General features: G+C 40.5%; 1 protein-coding gene and 2 pseudogenes across 3 annotated transcripts in view; 1 reads left to right on the top strand and 2 right to left on the bottom strand.

Moving 5' to 3' along the window:
* Nucleotides 1-27,681, top strand: part of LOC149973044 (NLR family CARD domain-containing protein 3-like) — a 572,339-nt pseudogene that overhangs the window by 150,479 nt on the left and 394,179 nt on the right. The window lies entirely within an intron of this gene.
* Nucleotides 11,394-13,361, bottom strand: LOC149973053 (stonustoxin subunit beta pseudogene; annotated as a pseudogene). The gene is made up of 2 exons (XR_016490422.1): nucleotides 13,283-13,361; nucleotides 11,394-13,047 (listed from the first exon to the last, which is right to left on the bottom strand). The product of XR_016490422.1 is annotated as a stonustoxin subunit beta pseudogene (transcript).
* On the bottom strand, nucleotides 13,572-26,301 carry LOC110518174 (NLR family CARD domain-containing protein 3-like). Its single transcript, XM_090214412.1, has 5 exons — nucleotides 26,161-26,301; nucleotides 25,809-26,031; nucleotides 23,664-25,434; nucleotides 23,146-23,319; nucleotides 13,572-13,806 (listed from the first exon to the last, which is right to left on the bottom strand). Exons 2-5 carry the CDS (start codon nucleotides 26,029-26,031, stop codon nucleotides 13,572-13,574), a joined length of 2,403 nt encoding a protein of 800 aa, XP_090070538.1. The 5' UTR covers nucleotides 26,161-26,301.

Below are 27,681 nucleotides of genomic sequence, written 5' to 3'. Positions count from 1 at the left end.
GAAAGGTAGTGGAATGGTAAACAGAATGGTAGTGGAATGGTGATGGAATGGTAGTGGAATGGTAAACATAATGGTAGTGGAATTGTGATGGAATGGTAGTGGAATGGTAGTGGAATGGTAAACAGAATGGTAGTGGAATGGTGATGGAATTGTAGTGGAATGGTAGTGGAATGGTAATGGAATGGTAAACAGAATGGTAGTGGAATGGTAGTGGAATGGTAGTGGAATGGTGATGGAATGGTAGTGGAATGGTAGTGGAATGGTAAACAGAATTGTAGTGGAATGGTAATGGAATGGTGATGAAATGGTAGTGGAATGGTAGTGGAATGGTAATGGAATAGTAAACAGAATGGTAGTGGAATGGTAGTGGAATGGTAATGGAATGGTGATGGAATGGTAGTGGAATGGTAGTGGAATGGTAAACATAATGGTAGTGGAATGGTGGTGGAATGGTGATGGAATGGTGATGGAATGGTAGTGGAATGGTAGTGGAATGGTAAACAGAATGGTAGTGGGATGGTAGTGGATTGGTAATGGAATGGTGATGGAATGGTAGTGGATTGGTAAACATAATGGTAGTGGAATGGTGATGGAATGGTAATGGAATGGTGATGGAATGGTAGTGGAATGGTAAACAGAATGGTAGTGGAATGGTAGTGGAATGGTGATAGAATGGTAAACAGAATGTTAGTGGAATGGTGATGGAAAGGTAAACAGAATGGTGATGGAATGGTAAACAGAATGGTAGTGGGATGGTAGTGGAATGGTAGTGGAATGGTGATGGAATGGTAGTGGAATGGTAGTGGAATGGTAGTGGAATGGTAAACAGAATGGTAGTGGAATGGTAAACAGAATGGTAGTGGAATGGTAAACAGAATGGTAGTGGAATGGTAAACAGAATGGTAGTGGAATGGTAAACAGAATGGTAGTGGAATGGTGATGGAATGGTAATAGTAGGTCACATACACATATTTAGCAGATGTTATTGCGGGTGAAGCGAAATGCTTGTGAAATGCTTCTCTGTAACTGCTAGATGGAGACTGACAGTATTGTAGAGATGTTCCTCTCTGTAACTGCTAGATGGAGACTGACAGTATTGTAGAGACAGAGATGTTACTCTCTCTAACTACTTGAGGGAGACTGACAGTACAGACAGAGATGTTCCTCTCTGTAACTGCTAGATGGAGACTGACAGTATTGTTGAGACAGAGATGTTACTCTCTCTAAAATCTTGGAAAGGATTTCACCTCTATCGCTCTCACCAACAGGAGGCGCCACATCAGGGGGTGAGACTAGGACTGGGCAGTTCCAGGGGCAAATGACGATTAATGGACAAACAATGGGCAATATCCCAAAAACAACCAATCTGAGCCCTCCCAAAAAGACACCATGTCACTGCCAGTCCGAGACCCCTGTATAACTGGCGCCTCAACATACTCATCCCAGCCTCAGCCCCAGCATCAACCCCAACCCCAACCCCAGCCTCAGCATCAACCCCCAACCCCAGCCTCAGCCCCAGCATCAACCCCAACCCCAGCCTCAGCCCAAGCATCAACCCCCAACCCCAGCCTCTGCCCCAGCATCAACCCCCAACCCCAGCCTCAGCATCAACCCCCAACCCCAGACTCAACCCCAGCATCAACCCCCAACACCAGCCTCAGCATCAACCCCAACCCCAGCCTCAGCCCCAGCATCAACCCCCAACCCCAGCCCCAGCATCAACCCCCAACCCCAGCCTCAGCCCCAGCATCAACCCCCAAACCCAGCCTCTGCCCCAGCATCAACCCCCAACCCCAGCCTCAGCATCAACCCCCAACCCCAGACTCAACCCCAGCATCAACCCCAACCCCAGCCTCAGCCCCAGCATCAACCCCCAACCCCAGCCTCAGCCCCAGCATCAACCCCCAACCCCAGCAACCCTTCAGAAAACATTGTGCCATAAAAACAGACCAAAAGGCAAGGTGGTGGATTGGAATTTTAAAGGAAATAAACCAATACTAGTCTTGGGAGACTCAAATGTTAATAGAATCCCTAAATTTCATAACCCAAACATACAAGTCGACAGTTATCCTGGAGCAACATTTTACCATTTCACAAAGGTTCTGGAGAAAACAGAGGTTCATTTATACACCAGCATAGTGGTTCTCTCGGTGGGCATAAACAATATGGATAGTGACCCATACAAAACATCAATCAAACAGATTGCATCAATGTACAAGGAAGCAAGAGTCACTTTCCCTAATGCAATTATTTACATCCCCATTATTAACCACTCACACCTCCTTTCACCAGATCGAAAACGGAACCTCAGTCATTAACGGTTACATCACCACACATGGCCCATTTCTCTTGGAGATACCCCATGATGAATTCCACACAACAACATTTGGACATACACTGGACAACAACCACAGAATACCTCATTTTTAAGAATTGGTGTGAGCAGCTAAATTTAGAATAGGCTCTACCACAATTTGGACCCACCTAGCCACACCACACCCTTCTTTTCCCCCCAACCCCCTGTACTCTCCCCCCTTTCCTCCCCCAGTTGCTTTCTTAGATGACCCAGCAGAGGGGGTAGTTGACCCCCTCTCATCAAACATCATGAATTTATCCAAGTCTTTTCAACTCACAACAGCACAGACCCAACTCTTGGAGAGGGGGTTGTCTTTCATTCCCCGCCCTGGTAAATTTGACCGGGAGGAACTTCATAGGGACACACATAAATATCATAGACGACTTAAACTTCTAGACTACTTTGACTATCAGACGAATGACAACCATTTACCATTCACCCTTCCTTCAATCTGGGAACCCAAACTGTCCCAGATAGATAGGAGGGTAAAGAACCTAATCAGAACCGACCAAGACACCCTTCACAACTATCACACCCAGGCAGATAGAGAGGACAACATCACCCGCATCGAAAGACAAGCCATTAAATAACTTATAAACAACCCTCACATAATATTGAAACCGGCAGATAAGCGATCTAAAACAGTGATCCTAGATAAACATCAATACACATACGAGGCAAATAGACAGTTATCCAACACCAAGTATTATGTACCAATAGGAAACAGCCTACAACCACAGACCCAGACTACATTACGTAGAATCATACAAATACTTTATGATAAACGGCACATCACGAAAAAACAACCAGACTTTCTATTTGGACCAGACACTCCACCACCTAGACTGTTTTACCTGCTTTGAAAAATTCATAAAGAACCAGAAACCTGGACTATTCCCTACGAAGTTCCTCCTGGCAGGACAATCGTATCAGACTGTAATAGCGAATCATTCAACATAGCCCAATATATTGATCATTATATCAACCCTCTCTCCACTAGACACCCCAGCTAAATCAGAGACACTTATCACTTTCTTGAGAAGATCAAACCCATAGTTGTTCCCTCCCAAACATATATATTCACTATAGACATTGATAGCTTATACACTAACATAAATACAGCAACAGGAGTACAGACGGTCAGAAATATTTTCCATGCACACCCAGATAGCAATAGACCAGACAATGAAATACTACAATTATTAGAAATCAGCCTCACACACAATGACTTTATATTCAATGATGAGCACTACTTACAGGTGGAGGGAACAGCTATGGGCAAGAAATTTGCCCCGGCATATGCAAACTTTTACATGGCTGAATGGGAGAGAGAGGCATTGGTCAAGTGCCCACATCAACCTACATTCTATTACAGACTTCTAGACAACATTATAGGAGCCTGGCCTCATGATATCCAACTATTCACTGAATTCATTAGCATTCTCAACAGTCACCACCCATCCATTAAAACCTCTTAGAGGTGCCTTTTTTAAACTTTTTGATAAATGCGTTCAACATTTCAATGTCCTGCTACCAGGAATATAGCATATGATTAGTATGTGTGGCTAGAAAACACTCAGAAGTTCATAAAACTGTTTAAATCATGTCTGTGTGTCACACCCTGGTCAAAGTATTTTGTGTTTATCTTTATTTATTTGGTCAGGCCAGGGTGTGGCATGGGTTTTTGTATGTGGTGTGTATGTGTGGGGATTGTAGCTAGTGGGGTGTTCTAGCTAAGTCTATGGCTGTCTGAAGTGGTTCTCAATCAGAGACAGGTGTTTATCGTTGTCTCTGATTGGGAACCATATTTAGGCAGCCATATTCTTTGAGTTTGTCGTGGGTGATTGTCCTTAGTGTCCTGATGTCATTGTTCTTTGTTAGGTTACACAAGTATAGGCTGTTTCGGTTTTCGTTAAGTTTATTGTTTTGGTAGTGTTTGTGTTTAGTATGTTACTTCATTAAACATGGATTGCAATAGACACGCCGCATTTTGGTCCGACTCTCCTTCACACCTAGAAAACCGTTACACTGTGACTATAACAGAACTTGTGTAGCAGGCAAAACCGCAAGGAAAAACTGTTCAGAAAAAAAAAAAATCTCTCCGCCAGTTCCCTGTATTGTCTATGTCAAGGGAAATTAGATAGCGCCCAGCTTACAGTTCCTACAACTTCCACACGATGTCGCCAGTCTTGGGAATTGGGTTGAAGTTAATCCTTGATGAAATGAAGAATAGGCACTTCCTGTCAGAGGTTACACTGTGGATAGTTATGAAAGAGAGAAAATCGTCCATGACTTGTTGACTTGCTGCTATTGAATACAGATCGCCCCGTCATCAATTTGATCGATTATTAACGTTTACAAATACCTAAAGTTGGATTACAAAAGTAGTTTGAAGCTGTTTTTTTCTGGATCAGACAGGCTTTATAAATTGACATTTTGGGTATACATGGACGGATTTAATCGAAAAAAAGAACCAATTGTGATGTTTATGGGACATATTGGAGTGCCAACAAAGAAGCTCGTCAAAGGTAATGCATGTTTTATATTTTATTTCAATGTTTTGTGTAGCGCCGGCTACGCTAATTATTTTGTTTATGTCTCATTCATGTGTTTCGGCGGGGTGCATGCTATCAGATAATAGCTTCTCATGCTTTCGCCGAAATGCATTTTCTGACATGTTGGCTGGATTCACAACGAGTGTAGCTTTAATTGAGTACCCTGCATGTGTGATTTAATGAAAGTTTGAGTTTTTATCTCATACTATTTGAATTTGGCGCTCTTCATTTCCCCAGGCTATTGGCTAGGAGAGACGCAAGCGTCTCAATATCCTTAAGAGGTTTGCCCCGGAATATGCAAACATTTACATGGCTGAATGGGAGAGAGAGGCATTGGCCAAGTGCCCACATCAACCTACATTATATTACAGACTTCTAGACGACATTATAGGAGCCTGGCCTCATGATATCCAACTATTCAATTAATTCATTATCATTCTCAACAGTCACCACCCATCCATTAAGGTTAAATACATAATACAGCCAAGTGAAGTACACTTCTTGGATACTACAGTTTTCTTTAATCAAATAAATCAGTCTCAAAAAACAATATTCACTAAAGTTTATTTCAAACCAACAGATACACATGCTTTACTCCACAAACACAGTTATCACCTGTTATAGGAATTACATTCCTATATATTTTAATACCCAATTAAAATTAAACACTGTCAATTCCTAAGAATTTGTAAGACTCTTATTTGTATGAAATGGACAGAGACATTTCCGTGGCGACAAAAGTGCCTTGCGAGTGATGTCATCAACAGGTGCTCAACCTATTGCCGAGCTGCAACGACTTTCAATGAATAGTAAATAATTGTTGGCTGTCTGCAGCAACAGTAGTACGGGTTCGAGAAACCAAACCTAATTTATCACATCTGTTGAATCCTGAATTAGAATTTACAACATCAATCAACATCTCTCATCTCTCAATTCGCTAAATTTATAAGAAAATTTCGATGGGCATAAATCTATCGTAATTGTCTCTTCGTTATTATTTAGAATTAATTTGATTTAAGTAACTGTCTCGTCTTTGATTTAGCATTTTAATTACGACTCTATTCCCAATACGTTATTCACTTGTCTAATTAAAACTCAGAAAATAAAACTCCTAATATTCAATATGTGAGTGTACCCCTTTAAGATATCTTGTCTCTGGGAACAGGGAAATCCCCTTAACCCAAACGTTTACTTCAACAACGAAACCTAATAATGATGATAATCCCTTCACATCATTTGTTTTAAATCCCTCGATGTTTCATGTAACTCATTCAGTCTATCTCCAAATTGTCCTCCCAAAATATTTTATACACTGCCATACACTCAAACCACTGTGATAAATGTGCACTGTCCCCTTAAGATAAGACATTTACTTGTTCCCCATAATGAAAACAGATAATTTATTTAAAACACGTTAATTTCTTGTTCGAATTCACTGGCGTTACCTAACCAAAAATCAATACTCGGGACTATTCTTACCTATTTTATAGTCCAATATAGCCCAATGGAATGCCTAGCAATTCTGTTGCTAGCTGTAGCATCTTTTCAGACTATCCTTGCGATATTCAGCTCCTTAAAAAAATGTATATGGAACTTTTAGCCACTTTTGAAAAGTAAATCAGAGCTATAATGCACCCATTTTCCCTTTAAATGCCACAACCCATTTTCTCTGTCATAATTTGAGGAACGGTTTTGTCAGCCTGCATCTGTAAAATAAATATTCCCTATTCAGTTTGAGTTCTGCTTTAAATTCTATCAACAAAGTAAACCCAACCAAATTTCTCAACTTTCTATACCCTAACATTTAAACGTACCATGTTCTGTGCTAAATTTATCGTATGTCAGTCGATTCATGAAAAAATATATCATCCTGGTGGCACAAAACTGTATCGTATCTCTCCGTTATTCCCTACATTTAACCAGGTTTAGGTGACTTTCTCTTCAATGATACACTTTATTTAGTATTTGTACAAGATCACCGTCCTATCCCCAGCACCTATTTAATATCCCGTCTTAATCTCGGGCGAATATGCCTCTCATGATTAAGTTTATTTTATTTACGGTAGTGCACATTACCACAGGTTATTTTTGAACCTGCCCAGTGTATATCGGTTATACAAAACCCAGTGTATGTTGGTCATAAAAAACCCTGTGGGAATAGCAAAGCTCCCATTATTGATGAATTCTAAAAATTTTAGAACATCAATCAAAGAACTCAAATCCCCCCAGAATCGAGAATATAGGCTACTGACCTTGCTGCCGACTGGGAAAAGCACTGTTCGTTGGATTTAGTCACCGTCCCTGTCGGTCTGGGGTGTACACCGGCCTGGTCTTTTCACCCTCAATTCAGAGGCCAGGTCTTAAATAACGGGACCCGGCCCGCTCGTGCACGATTTTTCGGCGTACGACCTTCAGATGGCAGAGACGGGTATTTTAGATTCCGGTTCGAAGGACCAATTGTTGCAGGAATTAAATTCCTCTGTTTTAATACCCAATTAAAATTAAACACTCTGTTAATCCATAATAATTTGTATGCCTCCTATTTGTATAAAATGGACAGAGCCCAGTCTTAAAGTCAATCAGCAGCGTTTATTCACGAGAGTACTGCCCATTACACATTTTACCACAGGTTATAAACTGAAAATTACGTCATTAGTTTTAGCCCGTGTCATCTCCGCTCCAGTACAATGGCTGTATGGGTCTCACATCGTCTCCCCCTATTAAGATAATATATGACCGAGCCAAGGCCAGCTTGTAGCTTGGCTAGCCTGTCTGGCTATAAGTTCATTCATTTCTACCATGGTACAGACAGTCATTGTTCTAATTCTTGATTATATTTACACACATTATATTCAGTACTAGGATTAAAAAGAATATTCATACATATACAGTAACATAATAGTATTCTGATTAGCACATATACAGTAACATAATAGTATTCTGATTAGTCAGTCCTGATTGAAATGTATACATAATTAGTCATCATTGATAAAAAATTCCCTTAAAAACCTGCCTGGGGACTGAGGGTTATGAGAGAACCCCCACATCTCTAGCTTCTCTTTATTCAACCTGCCATCTACCCACCTAGGGACTGAGGGTTATGAGAGAACCCCCACATCACTAGCTTCTCTTTATTCAACCTGCCATCTACCCACCTGGGAACTGAGGGTTATGAGAGAACCCCCACATCACTAGCTTCTCTTTATTCAACCTGCCATCTACCCACCTGGGGACTGAGGGTTATGAGAGAACCCCCACATCACTAGCTTGCATGTTCTGCAGCCTTGTAAAGATAAGGAGGGGATGACTGGGAGGCAGGTTGGCATTTATTGTCATGAATCTTGCCCTGGAGGCAGTTCAGCAAAGTGGTCACTAGCTGACACAGGCACAAAGTAATACAATCTGATTTTAATCCTACAGCCAATTTTTACTTTGGAGCTGGGGCTAGGGGGCAAAAGGAGTTCCCTAAAGGGAACACCCCCTCCCATTCAGCTGAAAAAATATTATTTAGAAATATTTAACTTTCACACATATACAAGTCCAATACAGCAAATGAAAGATAAACATCTTGTTAATCTACCCATCGTGTCCGATTTTTAAAATGTTTTACAGTGAAAACACAACATGTATTTATGTTAGATGACCACCAAATTCAAAAACACACACACAGCGATTTTTCACAGTCACAAAAGCATAAATATAGATCAAATGAATCACTAACCTTTGATTATCTCCATCAGATGACACTCATAGGACATCATGTTATACATGTATTTTGTGTTTTGTTCGATAATGTGCATATATATATATATATATATATATATATATATATATATATATATATAAAGGATCTCAGTTTACATTGGCGCGTTACGTGCAGTAATGTTTTGATTCCAAAACATCCGGTGATTTTGCATAAATACTCACAATAAACATTGATAAAAGATGCAAGTGTTATTCACAGAATTAAAGTTAAATGTATCCTCTATTCAACCGCTGTGTCAGATTTAAAACAAATTGTACGGAAAAATAATAATCTGAGAACGGTGCTCAGAACCCAAACCCATTCAGCTGAAAAAATATTCTTTAGAAATATTTAACTTTCACACATTATGATGTTAATGCGAGTTTAGCGAAATGCTTGTGCTTCTAGTTCCGACAATGCAGTAATAACCAACGAGTAATCTAACCTAACAATTTCACAACAATTACCGTACATACACAAGTGTAAAGGGATAACGAATATGTACATAAACATACATGAATGAGTGATGGTACAGAACGGCATAGGCAAGATGCAGTAGATGGTATCGAGTACAGTATATACATATGAGATGAGTAATGTAGGGTATGTAAACATTATATTAAGTGGCATAGTGATGAATATTTTCCCATCAATTCCCATTATTCAAGTGGCTGGAGTTGAGTCAGTGTGTTGGCAGCAGCCACTCAATGTTAGTGGTGGCTGTTTAACAGTCTGATTGCCTTAAGATAGAAGCTGTTTTTCAGTCTCTCGGTCCCTGCTTTGATGCACCTGTACTGACTTCGCCTTCTGGATGATAGCGGGGTGAACAGGCAGTGGCTCGGGTGGTGATGATGCACCTGTACTGACTTCGCCTTCTGGATGATAGCGGGGTGAACAGGCAGTGGCTCGGGTGGTGATGATGCACCTGTACTGACCTCGCCTTCTGGATGATAGCGGGGTGAACAGGCAGTGGCTCGGGTGGTTGTTGTCCTTGATTATCTTTATGGCCTTTCTGCGACATCAGCAGTGTGTGTGGAGCGTATGTCCATACATAATTGTACTATTTGTTATTCAACATAAAAGACGTACAACAAATGATCACATTGCTATTTTAACAGTGTTATTGTTTAAATTGTTTAAATTTAAGAGTTTAATTGTTCAATTGTTTACATTTAAGAGTTTAAATGTTGAAACAGAGGACACATCTAAAACAGTATAAAACAAGATGATAAACAGAGGATCCATCTAAAACAGTATAAAACAAGATGATAAACAGAGGATCCATCTAAAACAGTATAAAACAAGATGATAAACAGAGGATCCATCTAAAACAGTATAAAACAAGATGATAAACAGAGGATCCATCTAAAACAGTATAAAACAAGATGATAAACAGAGGATCCATCTAAAACAGTATAAAACAAGATGATAAACAGAGGATCCATCTAAAACAGTATAAACAAGATGATAAATAGAGGATCCATCTAAAACAGTATAAAACAAGATGATAAACAGAGGATCCATCTAAAACAGTATAAAACAAGATGATAAACAGAGGATCCATCTAAAACAGTATAAAACAAGATGATAAACAGAGGATCCATCTAAAACAGTATAAAACAAGATGATAAACAGAGGATCCATCTAAAACAGTATAAAACAAGATGATAAACAGAGGATCCATCTAAAACAGTATAAACAAGATGATAAATAGAGGATCCATCTAAAACAGTATAAAACAAGATGATAAACAGAGGATCCATCTAAAACAGTATAAAACAAGATGATAAACAGAGGATCCATCTAAAACAGTATAAAACAAGATGATAAACAGAGGATCCATCTAAAACAGTATAAAACAAGATGATAAACAGAGGATCCATCTAAAACAGTATAAAACAAGATGATAAACAGAGGATCCATCTAAAACAGTATAAAACAAGATGATAAACAGAGGATCCATCTAAAACAGTATAAAACAAGATGATAAACAGAGGATCCATCTAAAACAGTATAAAACAAGATGATAAACAGAGGATCCATCTAAAACAGTATAAAACAAGATGATAAACAGAGGATCCATCTAAAACAGTATAAAACAAGATGATAAACAGAGGATCCATCTAAAACAGTATAAAACAAGATGATAAACAGAGGATCCATCTAAAACAGTATAAAACAAGATGATAAACAGAGGATCCCATCTAAAACAGTATAAAACAAGATGATAAACAGAGGATCCATCTAAAACAGTATAAAACAAGATGATAAACAGAGGATCCATCTAAAACAGTATAAAACAAGATGATAAACAGAGGATCCATCTAAAACAGTATAAAACAAGATGATAAACAGAGGATCCATCTAAAACAGTATAAAACAAGATGATAAATAGAGGATCCATCTAAAACAGTATAAAACAAGATGATAAACAGAGGATCCATCTAAAACAGTATAAAACAAGATGATAAATAGAGGATCCATCTAAAACAGTATAAAACAAGATGATAAACAGAGGATCCATCTAAAACAGTATAAAACAAGTGCAGTATGTTCTGAGAATGTTACTTTAACTTCAACTCATAACGTCAGACTATAACTTCATGGGAGTCTTGTGGAAAAACTGCATGTTGTTTTGGGTGGATTGAGTGACGTCTTCATCAACATTTGCAGAATATTCCGGTAATATTTTCACCTCTTGTCAGACACCAACAGTCTAGTCGGCTGCAGACATTCATAAGGAGGTCAAGTAGTTTATTTGCCATTTGCAGGTATTAAAAGTAATACATACATTGTAATTCCTTGTTGGAGCTCTCTCACATATAGGACAGTACATACCAGAGGAGGCTGCTGAGGGGAGGACGACTCATAATAATGTCTGGAACAGAGTGAATGAAATGGAACACATGGAAACCACATGTTTGATACCATTCCACTTATTCCCCTCCAGCCATTACAAGCCTGTCCTCCCCAATTAAGGTCCCACCAACCTCCTGTGGTACAAACACAAACAGTAAAATATATCATAAAAATGCAAAGTGGTAAAAGATCAGAAAAGGAACCAAAAGGTTCAGTCATGTTCTAATAGTCTGATGAAAACAGTTTAGGTTGATGATTTAACAGGCAGATAGAACTGGGATAGAAGCTGTTCTAGAACCTGTGGTCCAGAAACTGATTTAACCAGGCAGATAGAACTGAGATAGAAGCTGTTCTAGAACCTGTGGTCCAGAAACTGATTTAACAGGCAGATAGAACTGGGATAGAAGCTGTTCTAGAACCTGTGGTCCAGAAACTGATTTAACAGGCAGATAGAACTGGGATAGAAGCTGTTCTAGAACCTGTGATCCAGAAACTGATTCAACAGGCGGATAGAACTTGGATATTGTTATAGTCTTATAAACATGAACGTCAACAATTATAGGAAGACGTGGGTGTGTGTGTGTGTCCAGTGTGTGAGTGTGTGTCCAATGTGTGAGTGTGTGTCCAGTGTGTGTGTGTGTGTGTGTGTCCAGTGTGTCCAGTGTGTGTGTGTGTGTACGTTTATGTGTGTGAGTGAATAGATATGTGTGTGTGTGTGTCCAGTGTGTGAGGGTGTGTCCAGTGTGTGAGGGTGTGTCCAGTGTGTGAGGGTGTGTCGGGTGTGTCGGGTGTGTGAGGGTGTGTCGGGTGTGTGAGGGTGTGTCCAGTGTGTGTGTGTTTTTGTGTCCACTGTGTGTGTGTGTGTCCAGAGTGTTTGTCAGTTTGTTTGTGTGTGTGAGTCCAGTGTGTGTGTGAGTGTGTCCAGTGTGTGTCCAGTGTGTGTGACCAGTGTGTGTGTGTGTGTGTGTGTGTGTGTGTGTGTGTGTGTGTGTGTCAGGTTATTATTTACAGGGACGCTGAGTCACCATCACCCTAAACCCTAAACCCTGGATAGAGCGGCTCAGTGAATGTGGAGGTGAATGTGTTCAGGTGGGTCAGTGTGTCAGAGGAGGCTCTATAGAAGGACAGAGTGCCGGCTGGCCAGTCCAGATACACTCCTACTCTGTGGGAGCTGGAGGAGGGGACGTCTATGATAGTGGTAATATTACTGTGACAGGCAGAGTAACTGTTGTCATAGCAGAACAGACTCCAGGACTTGTCATTGTATCCAAGCCAACAGTCGATACCACTTCCTCTCCTGCTGATTCCTTTATATGTCACTCCTATACCAGCCCCTCTTCCACTCCACTCTACCTCCCAGTAACAGCGCCCAGTCAGACCCTCTCTACACAGCACCTGTTCACAGTCCTCAAATCTCTCTGGGTGATCAGGATACGGCTGCTTCTCTGTCCAACATGTCACCTTTCTGTTCTCCTCAGACAGAGAGAGGAGTCTGTTTACGGTGTTTGGGTCCAGTGTGAGATCACAGACATCTGATGGATAAAACCAGACACAATATTAGAAATCATCATCATTCACATTAGAATGTTAACTCACTTCTCACTTAATGTAGATGTTTCTAGGTATCAAAAGGAGAAGTTAAGGTAACTTGAGACTTGTTGAATGATCATATGTTATACTGCATGGTAATATAAAACACACTTATTTACATTATTAAACACACACACACATGGTCAAAGCAAATTCTTCACAGCAGTCAACACTCACATTTTCTAAGTCCAGGTTTCATTGTGTTGTCTCCACCATGTTCCACACTGTAGCGGTACGCAGAAGAACAGACAGTCATTGAGGGATACACCTGAACTCACTCACTCACTCACACTCTCACACTCACTCACACTCTCACACTCTCACACTCACTCACACTCACTCACACTCTCACACTCTCTCACTCTCTCACTCTCACTCTCTCACACACACACACACACACACACACACACACACACACACACACACACCATATAACTTTGTCCAAGTGGTGGTAAGAATGTTTGTGTTAACTAGCCTGATAAGTCAAACATGTCTGATATGAACTTTGACGTAAACCCTCTACATACTTGAGTTTCTCCAGTCTGCAGTTTGGATCCTCCAGTCCAGCAGAGAGCAGTCTGACTCCTGAGTCTCCTGGGTGATTGTAGCTCAGGTCCAGCTCTCTCAGGTGTGAGGGGTTTGACCTCAGAGCTGAGACCAGAGAAGCACAGCCTTCCTCTGTGACTAGACAGCCTGACAGCCTGCAAAGAGTCAAATCATATTAAAATCACACTGATATTCTTTGGTGGTGAAGATAGTGGCAGTATATTTTTTCAGATTCATCAGTTTCCTGAAACCTATTCATAAACGGATGTTTCATTATTAGAAATGACAAAAAGTAAAGTAGAGAGAAACATGCAAATATTTGACTGATTAGACTCTATATTAGATATATCAATTTTGACAGTGAAGACATTTTAAATGTCTATACTCCAACATTTTGGAATTGAGATCAAATTTCAGTAATGTCACCTTTATTTGAGGATATTTTAAATACCATTTAGAAAAGCACTTTATGTATCTAGTCCCCTTTTTTGAAGAAGTCATTAATATTCTGACCAATTCAATTATAGTTCATTAAAGTAGTCAAAAGTATAGTATTTGGTCCCATATTCTTTGAACACAATGACTATATCAAGCCAGTGACTGCCATGATTGAGAAAGATCATGAATGAATCATGAATAATAATGAGTGAGAAAGTTACAGAGGCTACAACAAAACATACTAACGTCTCAACATTACCAATAACAGAGGCTACAACAAAACATGCTAACCTCTCACCATTACCAATAACAGAGGCTACAACAAAACATGCTAACCTCTCACCATTACCAATAACAGAGACTACAACAAAACATGCTAACCTCTCACCATTACCAATAACAGAGACTACAACAAAACATGCTAACCTCTCACCATTACCAATAACAAAGGCTACAACAAAAAATGCTAACCTCTCACCATTACCAATAACAGAGGCTACAACAAAACATACTAACGTCTCAACATCAACAACAAAATAAAACATAAACCTGATGTACAGTATATATCCATGTGTTTCCCTGGTGTATATATCCCTGTGTTTTCCTGGTGTATATATCCCTGTGTTTCCCTGGTGTATATATCGCTGTGTTCCCCTGGTGTATATATCCCTGTGTTCCCCTGGTGTATATTTCCCTGTGTTTCCCTGGTGTATATATCCCTGGGTTTCCCTGGTGTATATATCCCTGGGTATCCCTGTGTTTCCCTGGTGTATATATCCCTGTGTTTCCCTGGTGTATTTATCCCTGTGTTTCCCTGGTGTATATATCCCTGTGTTTCCCTGGTGTATATATCCCTGTGTTTCCCTGGTGTATATATCCCTGTGTTCCCCTGGTGTATATATCTCTGTGTTTCCCTGGTGTATATATCCCTGTGTTTCCCTGGTGTATATATCCCTGTGTTTCCCTGGTGTATTTATCCCTGTGTTTCCCTGGTGTATATATCCCTGTGTTTCCCTGGTGAATATATCCCTTTGTTTCCCTGGTGTATATATCCCTGTGTTTCCCTGGTGTATTTATCCCTGTGTTTCCCTGGTGTATATATCCCTGTGTTTCCATGGTGAATATATCCCTTTGTTTCCCTGGTGTATATATCCCTGTGTTTCCCTGGTGTATAATTCCCTGGTGTATACATCCCTGTGTTTCCCTGGTGTATATATCCCTTTGTTTCCCTGGTGTATATATCCCTGTGTTTCCCTGGTGTATATATCCCTGGTGTGTATATACCTGTGTTTCCCTGGTGTATAATTCCCTGGTGTATACATCCCTGTGTTTCCCTGGTGTATATATCCCTGGTGTATATATCCCTGTGTTTCCCTGGTGTATAATTCCCTGGTGTATTTATCCCTGTGTTTCCCTGGTGTATATATCCCTTTGTTTCCCTGGTGTATATATCCCTGTGTTTCCCTGGTGTATATATCCCTGGTGTGTATATCCCTGTGTTTCCCTGGTGTATAATTCCCTGGTGTATACATCCCTGTGTTTCCCTGGTGTATATATCCCTGGTGTATTTATCCCTGTGTTTCCCTGGTGTATATATCCCTGTGTTTCCCTGGTGTATATATCCCTGGTGTATATATCCCTGGGTTTCCCTGGTGTATATATCCCTGATGTATATATCCCTGTGTTTCCCTGGTGTATATATCCCTGTGTTTCCCTGGTGTATATATCCCTGTGTTTCCCTGGTGTATATAACCCTGGTGTATTTATCCCTGTGTTTCCCTGCTGTATATATCCCTGTGTTTCCCTGGTGTATATATCCCTGGTGTATATATCCCTGGGTTTCCCTGTTGTATATATCCCTGATGTATATATCCCTGTGTTTCCCTGGTGTATATATCCCTGTGTTCCCCTGGTGTATATATCCCTGTGTTTCCCTGGTGTATATATCCCAGTGTTTCTCTAATGTATATATCCCTGGTGTATTTATCCCTGTGTTTCCCTGGTGTATATATCCCTTGTGTTTAACTGGTGTATATATCACTGGTGTATATATCCCTGTGTTTCCCTGGTGTATATATCCCTGGTTTATATATCCCTGTGTTTCCCTGGTGTATATATCCCTATGTTACCTGGTGTATCTATCCCTGTGTTTCCCTGGTGTATATATCCCTGTGTTTCCCTGGTGTATATATCCCTGTGTATCCCTGGTGTATATATCCCTGTGTTTCCCTGGTGTATATATCCCTGTGTTTCCCTGGTTTACATGTCCCTGTGTTTCCCTGGTGTATATATCCCTAGTGTATATATCCCTGTGTTTCCCTGGTGTATATATCCCTGTGTTTCCCTGGTGTATACATCCCTGGTGTATATATCCCTGTGTTTCCCTGGTGTGTATATCCCTGTGATTCCCTGATGTATATATCCCTGTGTTTCCCTGGTGTATAATTCCCTGGTGTATATATCCCTGTGTTTCCCTGGTGTATATATCCCTGGTGTATTTATCCCTGAGTTTCCCTGGTGTATATATCCCTGTGTTTCCATGGTGTATACATCCCTGTGTTTCCCTGGTGTATACATCCCTGGTGTATATATCCCTGGGTTTCCCTGGTGTATATATCCCTGATGTATATATCCCTGTGTTTCCCTGGTGTATATATTCCTGTGTTTCCCTTGTGTATATATTCCTGTGTTTCCCTTGTGTATATATTCCTGTGTTTCCCTGGTGTATATATCCCTGAGTTTCCCTGGTGTATTTAGTCCTGTGTTTCCTTGGTGTATATATCACTGTGTTTCCCTGGTGTATATATACCTGTGTTTCCCTGGTGTATATATCCCTGGTGTATATATCCCTGGGTTTCCCTGGTGTATATATCCCTGGTGTATATATCCCTGGGTTTCCCTGGTGTATATATCCCTGGTGTATATATCCCTGATGTATATATCCCTGGTGTATATATCCCTGTGTTCCCCTGGTGTATATATCCCTGGTGTAGATATCCCTGTGTTTCCCCAGTGTATATATCCCTTGTGTATTTATACCTGTGTTTCCCTGGTCTATATATCCCAGTGTTTCCCTGGTGTATATATCCCTGGTGTATTTATCCCTGTGTTTCCCTGGTGTTTATATCCCTGTGTTTAACTGGTGTATATATCCCTGGTGTATATATCCCTGTGTTTCCCTGGTGTATATATCCCTGGTTTATATATTCTTGTGTTTCCCTGGTGTATATATCCCTATGTCACCTTGTGTATATATCCCTGTGTTTCCCTGGTGTATATATCCCTGTGTTCCCTGGTGTATATATCACTGTGTTTCCCTGATGTACTTATCCCTAGTGTATATATCCCTGTGTTTCCTTGGTTTACATGTCCCTGTGTTTCCCTGGTGTATATATCCCTAGTGTATATATCCCTGTGTTTCCCTGGTGTATATATCCCTGTGTTTCCCTGGTGTATATATCCCTGTGTTTCCCTGGTGTATATATCCCTGTGTTTCCCTGGTGTATATATCCCTGTGTTTCCCTGGTGTATACATCCCTGTTGACATATCCCTGTGTTTCCCTGGTGTGTATATCCCTGTGATTCCCTGGTGTATATATCCCTTTGTTTCCCTGGTGTATATATCCCTGTGTTTCCCTGGTGTATGTATCCCTGTGTTTCCCTGGTGTATAATTCCCTGGTGTATATATCCCTGTGCTTCCCTGGTGTATATATCCCTGGTGTATTTATCCCTGTGTTTCCCTGGTGTATATATCCCTGTGTTTCCCTGGTGTATATATTAATGTGTTTCCCTGGTGTATATATCCCTGTGTTTCCCTGGTGTATAATTCCCTGGTGTATATATCCCTGTGCTTCCCTGGTGTATATATCTCTGGTGTATTTATCCCTGTGTTTCCCTGGTGTATAATTCCCTGGTGTATATATCCCTGTGCTTCCCTGGTGTATATATCTCTGGTGTATGTATCCCTGTGTTTCCCTGGTGTATAATTCCCTGGTGTATATATCCCTGTGCTTCCCTGGTGTATATATCTCTGGTGTATTTATCCCTGTGTTTCCCTGGTGTATATATCCCTTGTGTTTCCCTGGTGTATATATCCATGTGTTTCCCTGGTGTATACATCCCTGGTGTATATATCCCTGGGTTTCCCTGGTGTATATATCCCTGGTGTATATATCCCTGGGTTTCCCTGGTGTATATATCCCTGGTGTATATATCCCTGATGTATATATCCCTGGTGTATATATCCCTGTGTTCCCCTGGTGTATATATCCCTGGTGTAGATATCCCTGTGTTTCCCCAGTGTATATATCCCTTTTGTATTTATACCTGTGTTTCCCTGGTCTATATATCCCAGTGTTTCCCTGGTGTATATATCCCTGGTGTATTTATCCCTGTGTTTCCCTGGTGTATATATCCCTGTGTTTAACTGGTGTATATATCCCTGGTGTATATATCCCTGTGTTTCCCTGGTGTATATATCCCTGGTTTATATATTCTTGTGTTTCCCTGGTGTATATATCCCTATGTCACCTTGTGTATATATCCCTGTGTTTCCCTGGTGTATATATCCCTGTGTTCCCTGGTGTATATATCACTGTGTTTCCCTGATGTACTTATCCCTAGTGTATATATCCCTGTGTTTCCTTGGTTTACATGTCCCTGTGTTTCCCTGGTGTATATATCCCTAGTGTATATATCCCTGTGTTTCCCTGGTGTATATATCCCTGTGTTTCCCTGGTGTATATATCCCTGTGTTTCCCTGGTGTATATATCCCTGTGTTTCCCTGGTGTATATATCCCTGTGTTTCCCTGGTGTATTTAGTCCTGTGTTTCCTTGGTGTATATATCCCTGGGTTTCCCTGGTGTATTATCCCTGTGTTTCCCTGGTGTAAATATCCCCGTGTTTCCCTGGTGTATATATTCCTGTGTTTCCCTTGTGTATATATTCCTGTGTTTCCCTGGTGTATGTATCCCTGTGTTTCCCTGGTGTATTTAGTCCTGTGTTTCCTTGCTGTATATATCACTGTGTTTGCCTGGTGATTATATCCCTGTGTTTCCCTGGTGTATATATCCCTGGTGTATTATCCATGTGTTTCCCTGGTGTAAATACCCTGTGTTTCCCTGGTGTATTTAGTCCTGTGTTTCCTTGGTGTACATATCACTGTGTTTCCCTGGTGTATATATCCCTGTGTTTCCCTGGTGTATATATCCCTGGTGTATATATCCCTGGGTTTCCCTGTTGTATATATCCCTGTGTTTCCCTGGTGTATATATCCCTGTGTTTCCCTGGTGTATATATCCCTGGTGTATTATCCCTGTGTTTCCCTGGTGTAAATATCCCTGTGTTTCCCTGGTGTATATATTCCTGTGTTTCCCTTGTGTATATATTCCTGTGTTTCCCTGGTGTATATATCCCTGTGTTTCCCTGGTGTATTTAGTCCTGTGTTTCCTTGGTGTATATATCAGTGTTTCCCTGGTGTATATATCCCTGGTGTATATATCCCTGGGTTTCCCTAGTGTATATATCCCTGGTGTATATATCCCTGGGTTTCCCTGGTGTATTTATCCCTGTGTTTCCCTGGTGTATATATCCCTGGTGTATTTACCCCTGTGTTTCCCTTTTTTATATATCCCTATGTTTCCCTGGTGTATATATCCCTTTGTTTCCCTGGTGTATATATCCCTGGTGTATTTATCCCTGTGTTTCCCTGGTGTATATATCCCTGTGTTTCCCTTGTGTATATATTTCTGTGTTTCCCTGGTGTACATATCCCTGTGTTTCCCTGGTGAATATATCCCTGTGTTTCCCTGGTGTATGTATCCCTGGTGTGTATATCCCTGGTGTATATATCCCTGTGTTTCCCTGGTGTATATATCCCTATGTTTCCCTGGTGTATATATCCCTGTGTTTCTCTGGTGTATTTATCCATGTGTTTCCCTGGTGTATATATCCCTGTGTTTCCCTGGTGTATATATCCCTGTGTTCCCCTGGTGTATATATCCCTGTGTTTCCCTGGTGTATGTATCCCTGGTGTGTATATCCCTGGTGTATATATCCCTGTGTTTCCCTGGTGTATATATCCCTATGTTTCCCTGGTGTATATATCCCTGTGTTTCTCTGGTGTATTTATCCATGTGTTTCCCTGGTGTATATATCCCTGTGTTCCCCTGGTGTATATATCCCTGTGTTCCCCTGGTGTATATATCCCTGGTGTATATATCCCTGTGTTTCTCTGGTGTATATATCCCTGTGTTTCCCTGGTGTATATATCCCTGTGTTTCCCTGGTGTATATATCCCTGGTGTATTTATCCCTCTGTTTCCCTGGTGTATATATCCCCGTGTTTCCCTGGTGTATATATCCCTGGTGTATTTATCCCTGTGTTCCCCTGGTGTATTTATCCCTGTGATTCCTTTTTCTCTGTACCAGTTTGTCTTGTATGTTCATCAAGTCAACCAGCGTTTTTCTCTACTCCTGCTTCTATTCGTTCCTCACGGTTTTTGTCCCTTGCCTGTTTTCTGGACTCTGTACCCACCTGCCTGACCATTCTGCCTGTCCTGGCCTCTAGCCTACCTGACAATTCTGCCTGTCCTGACCTCTAGTCTGCCTGACCAGTCTTCCTGTCCTGACCTCTAGTCTGCCTGACCAGTCTTCCTGTCCTGACCTCTAGTCTGCCTGACCAGTCTTCCTGTCCTGACCTCTAGTCTGCCTGACCAGTCTGTCTGTCCTGACCTCTAGTCTGTCTGCCACTCTGTGCCTCCTGGACTCTGATCTGGTTATGACCTTTGGCCTGTCCACGACCATTCTCTTGCCTCCCCCTTTTAGTATTTTAATAAATATCAAAGACTCTAACCATCTGCCTCCCGTGCCATCTGGGTCTCGCCTTGTGCCTTGAACCACACTGCTATTCTTTGAGGGTTTCACCTTTTAGAGGAGGGTAGTTTAAAACATGTCTGTTTCACAATTTAGAAAAATAAAAACACTTCATGTATCTTGTCCCCCTATTTGAAGAAGTTATCACTTGAAGTTATGGACTATGTGTGTCTTGTAAACACATGTGGATCTGGTGAACAGTTATCACTTGTTGACCAACTTCAGGAATACTGACGTCAGAGTCTCCAGTTTACAGTGGGGATTCCCCAGTCCAGCAGAGAGCAGCTTCACTCCTGAATCCTTCAGGTCATTGTTACTCAAATCCAGCTCTCTCAGGTGTGAGGGGTTTGACCTCAGAGCTGAGACCAGAGAAGCACAGCCTTCCTCTGTGACTCCACAGCCTGACAGCCTGCAAAGAGTCAAATCATATTAAAACCACACTGATATTCTTTGGTGGTGAAAATAGTGGCAGTAAATATTTTTTTTAATATTAATATATATCTGTGTCCTGAAACCTGCCATATCTATTCATAAATCTCATTATTAGAAATGACAAATGGTCACATTACTTGTAGAAAGAAAAATGTATAGTACAAATATTTGAGTAGACTGACCAGACCAGTTTTAAAAGCAGTATCAGTCAGAAGACAGACAGTGAAATACCAGATTTAGATTGTATTGAGTATACAGTCCACACCATATCTATTTTGACAGTGAAGCTAACATTTTAAATGTGTCTCTATACTCCAACATTTTGGATTTGAGATCAAATGTTTCATATGAGGTGACAGTATATAATGTCACCTTTTATTTGAGGATATTTTAATACATATCTGTTTCACCATTTAGAAAAATTAAAGCACTTCATGTATCTAGTCCCCCCATTTGAAGAAGTCATACGTATTCTGACCAATTCACTAATAGTTTATTAAAGTAGTCAAAAGTATAGTATTTTGGTCCCATATTCTTTGAACACAATGACTACATCAAGCCAGTGACTGCCATGATTGAGAAAGATCATGAATGAATCATTAATAATAATAATGAGTGAGAGAGTTACAGAGGCTACAACAAAACATGCTAACCTCTCACCATTACCAATAACAGAGGATATAACAAAACATGCTAACCTCTCACCATTACCAATAACAGAGGCTACAACAAAACATACTAACCATTACCAATAACAGAGGCTACAACAAAGCATGCTAACCTCTCACCATTACCAATAACAGAGGATATAACAAAACATGCTAACCTCTCACCATTACCAATAACAGAGGCTACAACAAAACATACTAACCTCTCACCATGACCAATAACAGAGGCTACAACAAAACATGCTAACCTCTCACCATGACCAATAACAGAGGCTACAACAAAACATGCTAACCTCTCACCATTACCAATAACAGAGGCTACAACAAAACATACTAACCTCTCACCATCACCAATAACAGAGACTACAACAAAACATACTAACCTCTCACCATTACCAATAACAGAGGCTACAAAAAAACATGCTAACCTCTCACCATTACCAATAACAGAGGCTACAAAAAAACATGCTAACCTCTCACCATTACCAACAACAGAGGCTACAACAAAACATACTAACCTCTCAACATTACCAATAACAGAGGCTACAACAAAACATACTAACCTCTCACCATTACCAATAACAGAGGCTACAACAAAACATGTTAACCTCTCACCATTACCAATAACAGAGACTACAACAAAACATGCTAACCTCTCACCATTACCAATAACAGAGACTACAACAAATCATACTAACATCATTCCCGATTATTCATAATTATCCACATGGTGCAACCAATTACCTTCAGAAGTCACATAATTAGTTAAATAAAGTCCACCTGTGTGCAATCTAAGTGTCACTTGATCTGCCGCATGATCTCAGTGTATATACACATGTTCTGAAAAGCCCCAGAGTCTACAACACCGCTAAGCAAGGGACACCATGAAGACCAAGGAGCTCTCTCCAAACAGGTCAGGGACAGAGTTGCGGAGAAGTTCAGATCAGGGTTATAAAAAAATATCAGAAACTTTGAACTTCCCACGGAGCACCATTAAATCCATTATTACAAAATGGAAAGAATATGGCACCACCACTAACCTGCAAGAGAAGGCTGCCCACCAAAACTACAGGAATACTGACCTCAGAGTCTCCAGTTTACAGTGTGGATTCCCCAGTCCAGCAGAGAGCAGCTTCACTCCTGAATCCTTCAGGTCATTGTTACTCAGGTCCAGCTCTCTCAGGTGTGATGGGTTTGACCTCAGAGCTGAGACCAGAGAAACACAGCCTTCCTCTGTGACTCCACAGCCTGACAGCCTGATAAAGAGATCATCATGACTTCACAAACACACTGTTAATTTAACACCAGTAGTGTAGAAGGACAATGGTAGATGCATTTAGTTAATTCTCCAAAACAACATATAGATTCATCTTCCGTCTCCTAGAACTGTATGGTCATTTTGTTATACTAATGTAAACATCAATGCATTTATTCAATATGTTTCTCAACATAAAATTATATACGGATTATGTACATCATTTTCTATAAACATATTTGTTTTTATGTATAATATTATATACATATTATAATACATATTTTTCTCTAAACTGAATATTTATTCCTGATGATTAGTTCATAAATGTAATTTTTATTTACTCACAGAACAGCTCTGGAGGCTTTGACCACTGGCAGCAGCCTCAGAAGACCTTCCTCTGATCTGGAGTATTTCTTCAGGTCAAACACATCCAGCTCCTTTTCTGAAGTCAGCAACACAAAGACCAGAGCTGACCACTGTGCAGGTGACAGCTTGGCTTCAGAGAGACTTCCTGAGCTCAGGAAGCTTTGGATCTCCTCCACTAGAGAATGGTCATTCAGTTCATTCAGACAGTGGAACAGATTGATACACCTCTCTGGAGAGGGATTCTCCCTGATCTTCTCCTTGATGTACTTGACTGTTTCTTCATGGCTCTGTGAGCTGCTTCTTGTCTTTGTCAGTAGACCTCGTAAGTGCTTCTGATTGGACTCCAGTGAGAGGCCCAGAAGGAAGCGGAGGAAAAGGTCCAGGTTTCCCGTCTCACTTTGTAAGGCTTTTTCCACAGCACTCTTGTAGAAAGTAACTTCAGGCTCGTCATTTGTTTGCAGTTCATCCATTAGATTCTCATTGTTGTTGTTGAATGAGAGGAACACATATACAGCAGCCAGAAACTCCTGAATGCTCAGATGAACAAAGCAGTACACCTTGTCCTGATACAGCACACATTCCTCTTTAAAGAGCTGTGTGCACAATCCTGAGTACACTGAGGCTTCATTAACATCAATGCCAGACTCTTTCAGGTCTTCTTCATAGAAAATCAGATTGCATTTCACAAGCTGTTGAAAAGCCAGTTTTCCCAGTGACAGAATGCTCTCTTTATTCCAGTGTGGACCTGTCTCTTCTTTCCCAAGATACTTTTCATTCTTCTGTTTGGTATGAAACTCCACAAGGTGTGTGTACATCTCAGTCAGAGTCTTGGGCATCTCTTCTCTCTTATGTTTCAGCATGTGTTCAAGGACTGTTGCAGAAATCCAACAGAAGACTGGAATGTGGCACATGATGTGGAGGCTCCTTGATGTCTTTATGTGTGAGATGATTCTGCTGGCCAGGTCCTCATCACTGAATCTCCTCCTGAAGTACTCCTCCTTCTGTGCGTCATTGAACCCTCGTACCTCTGTTACCTGGTCAACACACCATGAAGGGATCTTATTGGCTGCTGCAGGTCGGGTAGTTATCCAGAGGAGAGCAGAGGGAAGCAGATTTCCCTTGATGAGATTTGTCAGCAGAACATCCACTGAGGTTGACTCTGTGACGTCCCAACAGATCTTGTTCTTCTGGAAGTCTAGGGGCAGTCGGCACTCATCCAGACCATCAAAGATGAACAGAACTTTGTACTTGTTGTAGTTGGAGATTCCTGATCGTTTGGTATCCATTGAGAAGTGATTAAGAAGTTCAATGAAAGTGTGTTTGTCCTCTTTCATCAAATTCAGCTCCCTTAAAGGGAATGAAAATACAAATTGGACATCCTGATTTGCTTTTCCTTCAGCCCAGTCCAGAATGAACTTCTGCACAGAGACTGTTTTTCCAATTCCAGCGACTCCCTTTGTCAGCACAGTTCTGATAAGTTTGTCTTGTCCAGTTAAGGGTTTGAAGATGTCATTACATTTGATTGCAGTCTCTGGTCTTGCTTGTTTCCGTGTTGTTGTCTCAATCTGTTTCAGCTCATGTTCATTATTGACCTCTCCTGTTCCACCCTCTGTGATGTAGAGCTCTGTGTAGATCTTATTGAGAAGTGTTGGGTTTCCTTGTTGAGCGATCCCCTCAAATACACATTGAAACTTCTTCTTTAGATTAGATTTGAGTTCACGTTGGCAAATCACAGCAAGCTCATCTGAATCTAGAAATAACCCAGAGGATATTAATATTACATCTGTTTTAATACCTACAGTATTGTAAGACTGTTATAAAGTTGTACATTATAACACTTTCTTCACTTAACTGAGTGTATAAATGTGTAAATGTTTTCATAATGCATTACAGACTGGTGTGACTAATTATATTATTATTGGTATTATTGATGGTATTATTAATGTTCTCTCTCTCTCTAAATGAATCACCACAACACATACCTGCTGCTACTTGATGAGGTCACTAGGTGTTGCGTTAAGGCTGCTACAATATCATTGAGTTACACAACTACTTTAGCTGTACTTTAGCTACAGCTTTTAAATATTATAATACAGCATTCGACATGAGGCAGACAGATCTTACATTTCTCCAGTGTGTCAGCAAGCTCCTTCTGGTTCATTTTCCTCAGGACGTGCAGTGTGATCTTCAGAGCCCCATCTCTGGCACTGTTCTCCTGCTTCTCATCTTCAGCATCCTCCACTTCCTGCTTCTGACTCTCAAAGCCTTCTGGGAGCTCTGGACTAAGAATCCTCTTGAACATCTTCAGCTCATTCTTCACAAATGTCATAATTTTCTCTTCAAGCATCTGAAATAAATAAAGTAAATAAGTTAAGCAAGAGAATAAATGCTTTCTCATTAACACATTAATGAATGATTGACAGATCAACTTTACTTGAGGTAAACAAAAACAAATGTACATAACAGGACCACATACACTGAATATGGAGGCCAGGTCTGTTTGATGACTCTGGGAAGACTGACCACTGAGAATCTCTGACTCTGATCTCCCCTGTTGGTTTCTGTGTACAAAACATGAGATTACATCTCCTCATCCAGGGAGTACACACACACACACACACACACACACACACACACACACACACACACACACACACACACACACAGGGAGGGAATGTTGTGTTTGTTTAATATTGTTTTAGGACTATGCAAATGGACAAAATGAATAGACTATGGATTATGAAAACAACAACAATAAATGGGAAAATGGGAGAGGAGAAATGACTAGAGACAGTGTTGTTTAACTCACCGACCATGACCCTTTAGTTCTTCTTACCTTTGTTCAGTAGAAAAGTTTCCCTCTCTAAAATCTATAGGATAACCCATAGACCCGTCACTCTTCATGGACACACAGCTGGGAACAGGGGAGGCTGGTCTCTCCTGCTGGATTGGACTTCAACACAACAAAGACAAACATTACATCTCTCATCTTCTAAATGTATGGTGTTTTTGGTTTATGTCAGTTTCAATGTTTGTTACACTATAGATGGTTATTTAATGGTAAAATGAACTAGAAGTAAAATGAACTAGAAAATGTTATGTTTTGCAATTCTGAGTAATTACTAGTTTAGTAAGGAATTACACATTATTCAGTGCTACTGTAGTTGCTAAATAATTCCACTAGATGGCAGCATAAGACCACAATAAATTAGTTTAGTTTTCTCCCTGGATACACCACCACTCCCCCTCACAGGAATTGTTCCCTCTACTATTGTACATTCATTGTCAATTCATCAACCAGCATCGACCCGCTCTCCAACTTCTCTCACATGCAGACAACTCAGCCACCGCCAAAAAGCTTGTGTCGTTACTCTGCCATCTCGCGCAAATGAGGGGCATGTTGAGGTAAATTCGCTAACCGTTGGATGATGTAATTGTGGTTACTCTGCCATCTCAAATGAGGGGCATGTTGAGGTAAATCCGCTAACCGTTGGATGATGTAATTGTCGTTACTCTGCCATCTCAAATGAGGGGCATGTTGAGGTAAATCCGCTAACCGTTGGATGATGTAATTGTCGTTACTCTGCCATCTCAAATGAGGGGCATGTTGAGTTAAATCCGCTAACCGTTGGATGATGTAATTGTCGTTACTCTGCCATCTCAAATGAGGGGCATGTTGAGGTAAATCCGCTAACCGTTGGATGATGTAAGATGCAGTCTCATCTTTTCTATTCCTGTTTAGTCCCAATATGAGATATTAAGAAAATATTTGAAAATGCATGTATACTAAGGTTGAGGTTTGAACACCTGACTAGAGATTATTTGGCTGTACATTTTTAATAAATATTTATCAATTAAAAGTTATTAATTCATATACAGCCATTGGTGAGGGAGTTGAAAAATAAAGTGTATTTTTCTGGTTAATTCCTTAGATCAGTCTCAAACCTGCCCCACCTATCCTAAACATATTTCTGGACTTCACATAGAGGTTACATAG

Source organism: Oncorhynchus mykiss, chromosome 21 (assembly GCF_057628025.1).
Source record: "Oncorhynchus mykiss isolate SJ-2025 chromosome 21, ASM5762802v1, whole genome shotgun sequence".
NCBI classification, from domain to species: Eukaryota; Metazoa; Chordata; class Actinopteri; order Salmoniformes; family Salmonidae; genus Oncorhynchus; species Oncorhynchus mykiss.
The sequence above is the reverse complement of the archived record's forward strand: the minus strand, read 5'-3'. Positions and strand labels throughout refer to the sequence as shown.